A 13,381-nucleotide genomic window follows, 5' to 3' on the forward strand; every position below is an offset into this window, starting at 1 on the left:
ACATAGATATGTTAAACAGGATTCAGTCACAGCTGCTCTGTCATGGATATGACTGACAGTGAATATATAGTAAACCTAAATGTTTCTACATGTAGTCACTGTCGCCTAAATGATGTAATAGCACAACCTAGCGAGTGACGTGCCAAATTTAGTCCTCGGGCATTCCTCGTTAGTATAGTGGACAGTATCTCCGCCTGTCACGCGGAGGCCAGTCGCGTATAGGTGTAGAAGACTTTTTCGCAAAAAACGGAAAGAAAAAAAAAGATGTTTTCCTGACCGGAAGCCTCTCCAAAAGAGCAGGGTTCGAATCCACCCTTACCCAAACAAATTGTCCTGTATTTGTTTCAGAATTTTATGCTACAGCATGTCTGTATTACACAAAACAATTATATATAAAGTTTTTAACCGTTTAATGTTAAATTTAATTCAATATTTTTTTTTCAAATGATGTGGAAATATTATAAAACTCATGATTTGAATGTTATGACAATAATACTTTTACATGCTGCTACTGGTAAAAGTTGAATTCAACTTAATAATAGTACATTATTGTATAATGATACAAAATAGCAAAGCACTATATCAATTTATGTTTAATTTTATTTCATTTTTTAAGACGTTTACTTCCTCAGTCAAATAAAGACACAGTGATGCTTTCAAGATATTTTATTAAAAAACTACCTAATTCTAAAACACACCAAATAAAGATCTAAAACACAATACAAATCTAAAACACACAATAAAAATGTACACACTGTGTAAAATAAAATAAATATAGACAAATGTAAAAACAAATAATAACAAACTTTCTGAATTGTTATTTATCATTAAAATATTACATATTAACACACTTATTTACATTGTTACAGAAGAGTGCATGTGAACAACTGAGAGACTGTGATGTGATGATGAAAAAGTGATGATGATGATTCAGACCAGCTATCCAGTGAAGGTGAATAAAGTTGAATAAACTAAAATATCACAATGAAACAGTAGTGTGTGTGTGTGTGTGTGTGTGTGTGTGTGTGTGAGAGGGTATATTTGAAGTTGAAGTGTTCATTTCTTTTTCTCTGCGACCCATCTGTCCCTTTCAGTCTCATAGAAGCCCGACAGTTTGAACTCCCCCCAGGTCATCTCCTTCCTCATGCCCTGTGCCTTGTAGAGGGAGAACACTCTGGAGGGGCAGTAGATGTATTTCCCTGGTACCCCGGGGAAGCTGTCATGTATGTGAGGGCTGTCAGGGCCCTGCTTTAGGGGTAGATGACAGAACCTGCACAGACGACCTGTTGGAAGCTGCACTGCTGACTTCCTCTTTGCCCTCTCCTCTGCCACCCTCCTCCACTCAGCCCCCCTCTGTCTGGCGCCCTCCAGCTCCCGCTCAAAGAATGGAGACGCAGCAAAGTCCTCAAAAGACATCCGAGGGTTTGTGAGGCCTTCGTCTGCATACGTCTTAAACACCTTTGTGGAGCAGTAAAAGTATTTGATTGTTTGTGTCTGATAAAAGAAATGAACTGATGAGCCATCGCCAAGATACCGGGACTTGGGCTGACCACAGGCTACACAGTTCCTGGTCTTTTTTTTCTGCTGCTGTGGCTGCTGCTGATGTTGTTGTTGTTTTTGCATTAACTCTGCTACAATCTGCTCCACTGTAGCCCGACTCAGAGACTCCTCCTGGGGTGGAGCAACAGGTGAAGGGTTGAAAGTAGCAGGAGGCAGAGTTATGACAGGCACGCTGGTCGTTTGACTGCCTGTAGTCAAACTCTGCCACAACTGCTGTGTCTCCAAAACTTTCTCTGGGCTGGTATTGAGGGAGGAGCTGGTGTTTTTTAATTTGGCCAGATGCTTTACATATCTGGAGATATGTTGGCATGTGGTTGGATGAAGGAGGCTGTTGGGGTCAGTGCACGCCCTCTGGACCATGGCAGCATAGTCTGCGTCCACCCGCTTCAGAAAGTCTTTTGACCCATGGTGCTTAACCAGAAGCCCGTCGATGGCCGCTCTCATGGCTTCTGTCCACCGGCTGTGGTCCAAGACTTGAACAAGGCCTCCCGTCTTGATTGGTCCAGTGCGGGCGGCCCGGGGAGAGGAGGAAACAGGCAGCGGTGCTACCCCTGAATGGTGTAAACAATAAAGCATACATTTATTATATTGTTTTTTGCCAAACTTGGATAAAACATGGATTAAAAAAATGTATATGTTGATTGTGTGAAGAGTTGATCAGTTAAATTTGTTACATTTATCATATATTATATTCTTCCATAGTTTTAAACTTTGGATGCACTAAGTTTTTCCTTATTAAATATTATCAGGCCTGCTTTATACTGTGAGGTATGTATACCTGTATCCATCAAAGACTGAGTCTCGGATTTGGCTCTGGCCGCAGCTGGTATCAAGGGTGGCTGGGACTGCTGGGACTGCTGGGACTGCTGGGATTGGGAAATGGTTTCAGTGCCCTGCTGGAAAGATAGGATGGGCACCGCCCCAACTGGCTCATCACTGGTCTCCTGAAATATAACATAAAATATAGTGATTTAGTCAGTCAGTCTGTCGGACGGTCAGTGATAACAGTGAGTGTTTAGTCTGGATTACCTGAGAGTCTGTGTCCACCACAGCAGCAGGGCAGTGATCCTCTGTCTCCATGGCTACAGCAGCTGGGATGTTGGGCTGTACCTTGTGCTTGTCCCAGTTCAACACAACAGGACGACAACCTGGCTCCACAAACTGCAGTCCAAATCTCTCCCCTGTGTCCCTGTTTGTATTTTGCAGCCTGGGATATTTTGCTTGGCCTGTCACCTTGACAGAGGCTGTGTTCAGTCCTGAAATTAACAGGGGGTCGAACACAGCTGGCAGCTCCACACCAGGCTGTTTCAGGTCCACCAGCCTCTGGAAGTTCCACCGCACCACTCCAGTCATTGCCTGGGCCTGGAAAAGTTCACAGGACACCCGGTTGCCTGTCACCCACTGGGCTTGGTGAAAGTGGAAGCCCTCCTGCTGAGAGGTGCCTCTCACTGGAATCCAAACAGGTACAGCGGCTCCTGCACCCTTGTTGTAGTTGAGCTGCAAGGTGCCACCATACCTGTAGAGAATTCCCTCCCCGACGTCAGGGTCGCTCAGGCAGCCTCTCAGGATGTGGACGCGTTGGATCCTCCACAACTTCAGCATGGACGCCTTAAACAGGGGCACATCATTGGCGTCCTTTGCCAGGTAGAAGTGGTGCAACACATCTTCAACCCTCTGCAGCAGCTCCCTTGGCTGTGGCACCTTTGTCCTGCAGTGCTCTCTTATGTGCTGCTTTGTCGGATTTGCAGGAGAGATTCCACAGAAGGTGTATGCCTCTGTGAACCTTTGTAGATCCCTCTGGTCCACCACAACAAAAGCTGCAGAGAGGAACTGGCAGAAGGAGCTGAACAGAGGGTGATGTTCAGACACACACTCCCTGGTAAAGCGCCTCATGCAGTGAAACAAGTCTAACTTGATGACAATGTCTTTGTTAAACTTGCTCCTCGAGGCACTGTTGTTGGCCAGGTTGCCAGAGGTCGCCTTCGCCACGGTGGCCTCTGATGTCCTCCAGCAGTCCCACAGCAGGTGCTCCTGATGACCAGGGTCCAGGACCTTGAAGGCAGCACAGCAGTCCCTAAAACATTGAAAATGAATTTCCTTAGAGCCACTACAATATGTTTTGTACACAGTGAGTCTTATTATATTTACAGTTTAAAAGGATATACTGTAAGTTTACTATATAATTTTGTGTTTTTTATTTATATGGACTATTAACAAGGAGAGTCAGATTACACAATAAACTGCAAATTAAGTAATACAAAATGGACATGAAGACAACAACAAACAAAACAACATAAAAACAAGTATATACATTTAATTTAAACTTATATTTATACCTGTCAACCCACTGGTAGCTTGCCTTCCTCACTCCAGCTGCAGTGTAGCGCCGAGACAGCCCCTCATACAGAGGATAGAGGGACCGATCGCACTCCGACTGCAGCATCACCCAGCTCAAGATCATCCAGTTCTCATTCATTATGGCATAGGAAGACATTGTGCCGGATGACAGCACCACCTTCCTAGCCACTTTGCGTGTGTGATGATCTGAGTACTACTGTCCAAAGGTCCCCTGTAGCAACAGAGTGAGGAGCTGCTCCTGCCGTTGAAACTCACGGACCAGGCAGTCGACCAGGTAGTGAGAAGAAATAAGACACTCCACACCAGCCGTCAGCATCTGAGTATCCACCCGAATGGAGCCGAGTGTCTGCCTGTCTGAGAAGCCCAGTGATGGTTCTCTGGCGCAAACTCCTGCCTCAGCATCCCTGACGTTCTGCACACTGAGCAGGTAGGCCAGGTGGGCTCTCTCATATTTAAGGTGGAGCGCCTCCGTCAGCTGCTTAGCCATGTCCTCCGGTGATCTGCCGCTGCGCCTCATCTCATCCATTACTGACTTGCAGATGGCCTTTTTGTGAGTTAGGAAAGCCGGAACAATGTTGCTGAAGCGCTCTGGTAGTTTCTCCAGCCACTGGGGCTTGTCAGCATGCCAGTACTTCCTACAGGCCTTGCAGGTGAGCCGTGAGGCTAAAATATAGTACTGGCCGCTGGTGCCAATGATAACTCTTGGCCTTCCAACGCCAGAAGAAGCTACCTGAGGGTTGGGACAATCATGAAGGCAGGGCAAGATGTAATTGTTCCCCCTTCCCCTTTCCATGATTGTGTGCTCCGGCACAGTCAAAAAAGGATGAAGCTGACAGTATTTAGGTGATGGCAGCTCAGAGATTGAGTCTATGAGCTCAGGCTGAGGTGGATTACGCCACAAGGACAGCATGTTCATAGGATGACGAACAGGACGTGACCCCGGCCACAGCCCCAACGCCTCCAGCTCAGTCTTCATCCAAATTTTCTGCTGGTGGGAGCAGTTCCACTGCGCTACATCCTGAGCATAGCCAGGGACAGAGGCTGCAGGCTGGTGTGGGACATCTAAAGGGACAGACGGTGCTGGACTTGGCAGAGCTGTAAAAGAGTATAACATATACACAGTCAGAGAAAAGAAAGAGAGCTCTATATTAAGACTGCTACGGTTATAACAGTGTTACTGAAATGTATACCTTCATCAGGGACAGTGTCTCTCTGTGCTTCCACTGATGGTAACTCTAGGATGGTGAGATAAAAACAGGAAAGGCAAGTGAGACATACTCATTAAAATAAGATATTATTTCTCACAGCATTCAAGAAAATAAAGCATTTACCTTCAGGAAGAAATGGAGCTGATGTTATCCCAGGCTCTAACAAAGTAGAGTGGGAGATGACATATATCATGAGTAATATATATAAAAGACAGTGAAATATTAATTTGATTTTCAGAATGAAACTGATGTGAGGTACACTGGTAGTATAGGAGGACAACATACTTTGTCTCAACACATTGGGGCGCTGTTCTTCTACCCCCAAGCTGTGGGGCGAGGAGCAGCTGAGGAGGGACCGGCAGCGGGCCGCTTGGACGACGGGGCAAACAATTTGGTCACATAACATGATACCGTCACACAACATTCAGTACAGTTTGAAGTGAGAAGTGAACTAATATAATAACCTTTCACAGAAGCAACAATCCCAGAGGAGTCATCAGGCTCGGCAGGTCTGGAAACAGTAGCTGTTGGCTCCGTCCTGTGTGCTGTAAAAACAATTCAGTGTCATTTTCCTCCCACAGTCAAGTCTGTTTATGCTTCACAATGTGTCTTTACCTGTTGTCTCTCTAAGAAACTGTGAGTACAGACTGAAAACTAAAAAAAACTTAAATTCTGAATTGCTATTTATTTGTAATGACAAAACACAATGCTTTTAAGAAAACAGGTAAAGCACAGAAACAATATTAATATATACTAAGCACACTGCCTGTCATTCAAAGATGTGGCATGGCAAAAAATTGCCAAATCCTTGAATGACAGCCTGAGAAAAAGCATGCAAAAAAAAAGAAAACACTTACCATCATCGCTGACCTGTTAATTCCTTAGGTTAGTGGGAGAGTAAGAGAACACAAGCATCAGAACAGGCCTGAACACGGCCAAAATAACAAACTAGTTGAAGGAGAACAGTAATAGCAGGAGGATTCTGCTGAGAACAGAATCCTCCCTCTACACTGATGGAGAAAAACCTGTTGGTGGAGACACAGCCGGGGCTCTGGAGACTGCTGCTGGTCCTGAAAGCACAGGTGACTACTAGATTAGACTACAGTATTATCGTAAACAGTAAGAGTTTAAAAAACACTCTGTTAATTAAACTATCTCCACCTACTTAGTTCAGTGGCAAATTTACAGGGAGACAGATTCAGCATCCCCCTCTCCAACTCCTCATCTTCCTCCATCGCTAGAAGATTAAACAATAACATTTATTGTGTGTCAGGTTCATAAAATACTAAAAATCTGTATTTGCATATTTTTGTGTACTGACCTAGAGTGCTAGATGTAGGCGGTGTAGGGGCAGCTGATGTAGTGGAGACTCCTGCAGGTGGTGGGCAGGACTCCCCAGACTCAGCCCTCTGCTGCTTGAGGATGTACTGCTGCAGGTTGTACATCTTGCTGTTTTTGATGCACTTTACTCCCTCGATGAAGGCAGCATATCCATCTGCCCTGCTCTCCCAGATCTGCCTCCAGGTGTCCTTTGCCCTGGCTCCAAAGCCGACAGTATTGTCCCCCTCTGATGCCACTGGTGGCGCGCAGGCAGCCTGGAAGCTAGATACTCCCTGAGGTCCCTAATTTCCTGGAAGCTCCTGGCATATTCCAGAAATGACAGCAGGCTGTCCTTGTTGTGTCCCTGAGGGTTGAAGGTCCCATCTCTCTCCTCCTCCTCTACCTTTTTCATCAGGTAGATGGTGTAGGTAACATCGTTTTCCAGGAGCCACCTAAACAATTTACCCTTGTACCTTGCCAAACTGCAGCACATACTCCCCCATCACCTCCAGTCGGTCGGACACATCCCTCCCCGCTCAAAAGACTGCAGTGACAGCATTGGTCTTCACCAGGTCATGTCTCTGAGGGGGGGATCCTGAAGAGAAGGGTTCTTTTGATCCGCATGGCCTCGTCAGAGGGATCCTGCCGCAGATGGCCTGATGGACCCTTCCTGAAAGACACCATAGTCTTTCCGGGAAAGAAGTTGGTTGTCTTCTTCATTATCTCCTGTGCACAGCAAAACACAATGTATATTATATATTAATAATCAAAATATAGTCATACTGTTACATAAACAGTTATTTATTTTAACATCAATCAGCATTTGTAATGACTAAGTAACAGCACAGATAGATAGATAGATAGATAGATAGATAGATAGATAGATAGATCGATCGATCAAAATGTATTATTCACATATTAATCTATTAACAATAATTCTATATGCTGTTTGCCATAGCAAATAAACCCCATCTTAGACATAAACTGTATTATTTTATTGAAAATATACACAAGAATTGCCTGAAACACGACTGTAGCTAAATATTATCCATATTATATAGTAATAATTAAAAAGACAGTCATACTATAAACAGTTATTCATGTTAACATTAATCAGCCTTTTTAATGACTAGGTAACAGCTAGACAGACAGAGAGATAACTAGATAGATAGATAGAACAAAGTGTCTGTGTTCAACCTATTATCAATTTAACCCCATTTTAGACATACTGTAGTATTTAGCCATTGAAAATATTCTGAAACACGTATGTAGCAGCAACATATTTACAGTGCCTGTGTTTAATGGTTTGTAAATAAATAAACACTATGAAAGAGTCAAAGAAAGCACAATAGCAATGTCTGTAAGAGAGATGTGCAACGTAACATCATTGCAAATGCGTTACACTGTAAACGCGACATGTACATAACGTTACATGAAAAACATGAATGTACTAACGTTATTGTTAGCTAACGTTAACGTTACCTTAGCTAAGTAAACAACAGTTTGAACCTGTCAATCAATCCTAAAACAACTAACAGTGTATAACAACAGTTTGCCCATATATACAACGGAGACACGTTAATTTAATACTTACGTTTGATAAGTTGACAGCTTGTAAGACGACAGAACAGTTGAAAAAACACCGTATATCGACAAAAACTCTGTGCACTTTATCTCTGTCTGTGATGCGACGTCTGTCACCGTGAGGAAACAAGGAAAAAAAAGAGGCTCTCCTTAACTCTATCCACAGGGGGAAACAGCGCCCCCGAAATCCAGCTTGTGGCCACAAATATATGACAGCCGTAGTTTAAGACACACCATAGAGAATGAATGGTAAAAGTTAAGAGAATTAAGCCCTACTATTCACGGCTCTGGCCGCGGAAGACCGGGGTTCGATTCCCCGACGGGGAGAATATTCTACCTCTTAATTATTTACCAAGGCTACATCGACACTACTGTTAGCCGGAGTGGTGTGGATACGAGGCCTTACCATAGAATAATATGTGCGTTTTTAAGAAAAAGAGGGTCAGAATGGGTAAAGTCCAACAAAGACAAAAGTTTTCCAGCAGCACTGAGCATGTTCCTGCTATCAAAGAGAGCTTTGAGCTGCTTACACACCAACCAGACGGCCAACCGTCGGCAGAAAAGGCAGTTGGACTGATCAGTCTCCCCGAGTTGGTCAAAGAAATGCCTCAGAAAACACCAAAGAGACGAGACGTATACGTCTCCATAACAGCAGGCGGGGCTAATCTGTATTGTTGCCCAAAAAATGAAAACCGGCAGCTGATTGGACCGAACGGTGCCACGTGGGTCTGTTTTCCGCAAATTCAAAGACAGACTGTCATGGCGGCTTGTTCAGAATACGATCTCGTGTTGTACTAAAATAGTTCACCGAAACGTGTTTATGAAAACATTTTAAGCGAGAAATAGGCCATGCAGTTGCTGACTCTGTCATTTTCATTCTCATGTCACATCGGCCAAAATGAAGGCTGACGGCCCCTCGGGACGAGCCGCGAACGCGACCGAACAGACTCGAGTCACTGACCTCGCCAGACTGTCCAACGGCCAATTATCGACTCTATGTGTCCGTAACGTAAGACGTATCTAGAAACGTAAAACAACAACAATGAGGCTAAGAGGTTGTGGCTCAGCTAAGGTAAGAACAATGAGGCTAAGAACAACAATGAGAGTAAAAGAATTACATAAACATTTCAATATTTTTCATTGAAATATGCTCAATTATGTTAGTCAAATGTTAATAATTTGGAGAAAGAACAACAAGGGCGAAAAGTAAGCCCAGGGATTTATTTGCTTGGATCAACCATCAGGTGGAACTGCTACTGAAAGGCATGCTAGCTTACCTAACCGATAAGACTGACTGACGTGGGTGTCTGCATTCGTTTCCAAAGTTCTCAGTTTCTGCCTGTACAAACTACAACGCAACCCTGCAAGTTTCAAACTTAAACGGGTTGATCAACGTTTCCAAATGTTTTTGCGTAAGGGTCGCGGAAATGCCGGAGTAGTGTGGATACAAGGCCTAAACATAGCCAAAGATATGCGTTTTTAAGGAAAACACTATTAACCCTTGTATTGTCCTTCGTGTCACGGGAACTTGTTTAGTTTATTCACGTTTCGTATTAGCCTCGCGGCCTCGTCCTTCGGGTCCCGGGGACCCTGGCTTATTGTGATTCTATGCATTTGCTACTGGCCTCGCGGCCTCTGTCCTTCGGGTCCCCGGGACCCTCGCTTATTCTATGTTATTCCATGTCACACGCTTCGCCTCCGTCCCCGGGTCCCGGGACCCTGGCCTACTATTTGAAAGTCACCGACGAAGCTCAAACCGCCGCGCGACTCAAGAGGCTATTGCCTCACGCAGTCCGCGCAGTAGGACCGTGTGCAGCTCCTGCAGATGTATCTCTGGCAGCCACCGCACACGGTGTGTGTCTTGCGGTCCTTTTTCTTTGCACAGAGCTGACACCTCTTTCGCTTGCTGGGCACTCTCGGTTCCGCTTCCTCGTCGTCGTCGTCCTCCTCATCGTCTTCTTCCTCCTCGTCGTCGTCTCCTCGCTGGTCTTGTCGGGCTCGCGTGACACCAGTGCCTGACCTGGGCGCGCCTGACCTCGCCGCCACGGCTTGGACAAGCGCGGCAGACGCTTGCGTCGCGAGGGAGATGCGAGCGTCTCTCGATGAGCGGAGTGACGAGCGCCCTGCCCAGCTGCTCGAGGAAAGCCCTGCGCCTGTTGAGCTTGCCGCGCAGCCACTTTCGGGCCTGAGCTCTCGCCAGAGCACAAAGGCGTTGTAGGCGGACACGTCGAGAATGTTGTGGAACACGGCGAGGGGCCAGCGCGCCGTCTTCCTGCGGCAGCTGTACGTGCCGACGAGCTTGTCCAGGTTGTCCACGCCGCCCCTGGTGCTGTTGTAGTGCAGGATGATGTCGGGCTTGGCGGCCCTGGAGGCGCTGACCCGCGCGTCCCCCGTGTGCAGCGTGCTCAGCAGCACCACGTTCCTGTTTTTCTTGGGCACGTAGGACACCAGCGTGACGGTGGGCGTGAAGGCAAACTTGGACGAGAAGACCGCGCGGCCCTTGGTGTCGAGCAAGGCGCGCGGCAGCTCGGGCTTGTTTTTGCGCATCGTGCCCACCACGGTGAGGCGCCTCTCGTGGAGGAGCCGCCGGGCCAGCTCGTAGGAGGTGAAAAAGTTGTCACATGTGACGTTGCGCGGGTCCCGCAGGCCCGCGGTCAGGTCCATCACCACGCGGGCGCCCTGATTCCTCTCGGGCTCGCCGCTCACAGACTTGCCCGTGTAGACCTGCATGTTCCACGCGTAGCTGGAGCCGGCGTCGCAGGCCACCCACGACTTGAGTCCGTACCTGGCGGGCTTGCTGGGCATGTACTGGCGGAAGGAGCATCGACCTTGGTGACCGCGATGTCGGTGTCGTCAAAACGGAGAATGAGAAGGAGGAAGGGAAAGGACTCGGGGGAGAGGAACCAGAGTGCAAAGACGAAATGAGAAGCAGAAAGAGATAAAATAAACAAGGATACCAAAAGAACAATAAAAATTTAAAAACATCCGTGTGCGCATGCGCACACACACACACACACATAAGCATTGTAAACTCACGGGGTATCGCACCACAGGGTCGAGAGTCGGGCAACCTCCCGTCCGTTTGGAGGGCTTTTGAGCAGCAGCGCCGGCTGGATAAACAGCAGCAGCAGCAGCAGCAGCAGCAGCAGCAGCGGCCGGAGAAACCAAACTCTGGTCAGGTGGCCACACGCACACATTATGTAGCAGTACAGCGTCTGTGGGAGGGCTGCGCTGCAAGCTATCCGACCACTCTATCCGACCACTCTGTGAAAGACAACCGCCGCTGCTGCTGCTGCTGCTGCTGCTGCTGTTTATCCAGCCGGCGCGCTCGGATTGAGCCCCGCCGCCGATGGCCAGCGAGTTCCCAGACCCGACGACGACACTCACCTCGAAAGGGAACCAGCTGCTCGTCCACAGTCACGTCGGGGCCCGGGTTGTAGAGGCGAGGCAGACGCCGCACCCAGGCGTCCCACACGTCTCGTATGGCCGCCAGTTTGTCCGAGGCTCGTCTGGCGCCTCTCGTCTCGCGGTCGTCGAATCGCAGCAGTCGCGAGAGCGCGTGGAATCGCTTCAGCGACATTGTGGCGCGGAAAATGGCCCTGCCGCTCTCCTCGTGCCACAGGCTCTCCAGGGCCTCGTTTCGGGACCTGTACACGCCGGCGAGGAGCAGCAGCCCGAGGTAGCCGCGCAGCTCCGTCGCGTCCGTCATTTTCCAGTCGTTGCCGCATTTCCTGGGGCCCTCGAGGTTCGTGGCGGTCACCGCGATCTCTAGTATGCGCCGCGTGACCAACAGGTCGAACGTGGAGAGTATGTCTCGGACGCGTGTGGTCGCGTACTCGGTGGGTCCGGGGCTCTCTGGAGCCTGTTGTTGCTCCTCGTCGTCGCCGTCTTGGTCATGTTGTTGTCGTTCATCGTCCAGTTGTTGGTCCTCTTCCTCCTCTTCGTATTCGGCGGCGTGGCGGCGAGGTCGAGGGCGTCGGGGATGATACGTCGTCGAGGACCATTCTATTTCACCGTTTTTGGACACGAACCTTTCGCTCTCCTCCTCGTCCTGCTCATCCTGCTCCTCGTCCTGCTCCTCCTCGTCTTGGCCCTCTTTGTCTTTGTCTTGTTGTTGTTGTTGTTGTTCTTCTTCTTCTTCTTCTTCTTCTTCTTCTTGTTGTTGTTGTTCTTCTTCTTGTTCTTCTTCTTGTTCTTCTTCTTCTTCCCTTTGCCGTACACCCTCTTGGGCTGCTGCTGCCATGTCTTCTCCTCGTTCTTGTCCTCGTTCGTCTCGGTTGTCAGTGGCGTCGTAGTCCTCTTCTCCCGCGTCGTGGCCGGCGGCATCGCGGCAGTCCTTTTCTCCGTGGCAGTCTTTTTCTCCGTCCGCGGCGTCGTGTTTGTCTCTGTCGTCTTCTGACGCACACCCGCCGGATGACCATTCGTCTTCCTCGGCAGAGTCGCTGTGGTCATCATCATCATCTTCTTCTTCTTCTTCTTCTTCTTCTTCTTCTTCTTCTTCCTCTTCTTCCTCTTTTGTGTTTTCTTCTTCCATCTCTTCCACTTGGGGGACATTGCGTGCCGCGCGTGCCTCACGTGCTATGCGTGTTCACGTGCTTTCTGGCGTGCAGCGCGTGCTGCCGATACCTCGATCACGCAGAAACCGCCGCGATGCTGAGCGTGCCGCGCTTGCCTCTTGTTCCGCGTGTTTGAGAAAATTATGCAGCTCCAAATTTAGAGTCACACAACGGGCCATGCCGGCGTCACAACCGGCCGCTGAACCGAGTACAAAGAGTACAAAGGTCCAAAAGAAGAAGAAGAAGCAAAGATGACAAAAACAAGAAGACGAATGTGAACAGTGTGTATAATAAAAGTGTTTAGTAGGACGAGGATGAGGTTTGTCTCTTTCCCCCTTTTCTCCCTTACCATTTCTGTGTTACTACTACGGGCCAGGCCGGGTCCCCTGGATACCACGGAATAAAGGTGCGTTATGGGTCAGAGAAAGACCGAAGGCCAGGGCGCGGTAGCAGAGAAATACCAGGAATAAGGTATGGGTCAGAAAGACCCGAAGGCCAGAGCAGCGGTAGCAGAGAAATACCACGAAATAAGGTATGGGTCAGAAAGACCGAAGGCCAGGCGCGGTAGCAGAGAAATACCACGGAATAACGTATGGGTCAGAGAAGACCCGAGAAGGCCAGGGCCGCGGTAGCAGAGAAATACCAGCGAAATAACGTATGGGTCGAGAAAGACCGAAGGCCAGGGCCGCGGTAGCAGAGAAATACCCGCGGAATAACGTTATGGGTCAGAAAACCCGAAGGCCAGGGCGCGGTAGCAGAGAAATACCACGGAATAACGTATGGGTCAAAAAGACC

The 13,381-nt window shown here is 48.2% G+C and overlaps 1 protein-coding gene and 1 pseudogene across 1 annotated transcript; both read right to left on the bottom strand.

Moving 5' to 3' along the window:
* Positions 1-862: 862 nt before the first annotated feature.
* On the bottom strand, positions 863-4,091 carry LOC120544814. Its single transcript, XM_039778723.1, has 4 exons — positions 3,897-4,091; positions 2,590-3,634; positions 2,339-2,504; positions 863-2,111 (listed from the first exon to the last, which is right to left on the bottom strand). Exons 1-4 carry the CDS (start codon positions 4,052-4,054, stop codon positions 1,057-1,059), a joined length of 2,424 nt encoding a protein of 807 aa, XP_039634657.1. The 5' UTR covers positions 4,055-4,091; the 3' UTR covers positions 863-1,056.
* Positions 4,092-7,019: 2,928 nt separating this feature from the next.
* On the bottom strand, positions 7,020-12,139 carry LOC120544830 (annotated as a pseudogene).
* Positions 12,140-13,381: the final 1,242 nt, after the last annotated feature.

The sequence above is a fragment of the Perca fluviatilis genome, chromosome 2 (assembly GCF_010015445.1).
Source record: "Perca fluviatilis chromosome 2, GENO_Pfluv_1.0, whole genome shotgun sequence".
Taxonomy (NCBI): domain Eukaryota; kingdom Metazoa; phylum Chordata; class Actinopteri; order Perciformes; family Percidae; genus Perca; species Perca fluviatilis.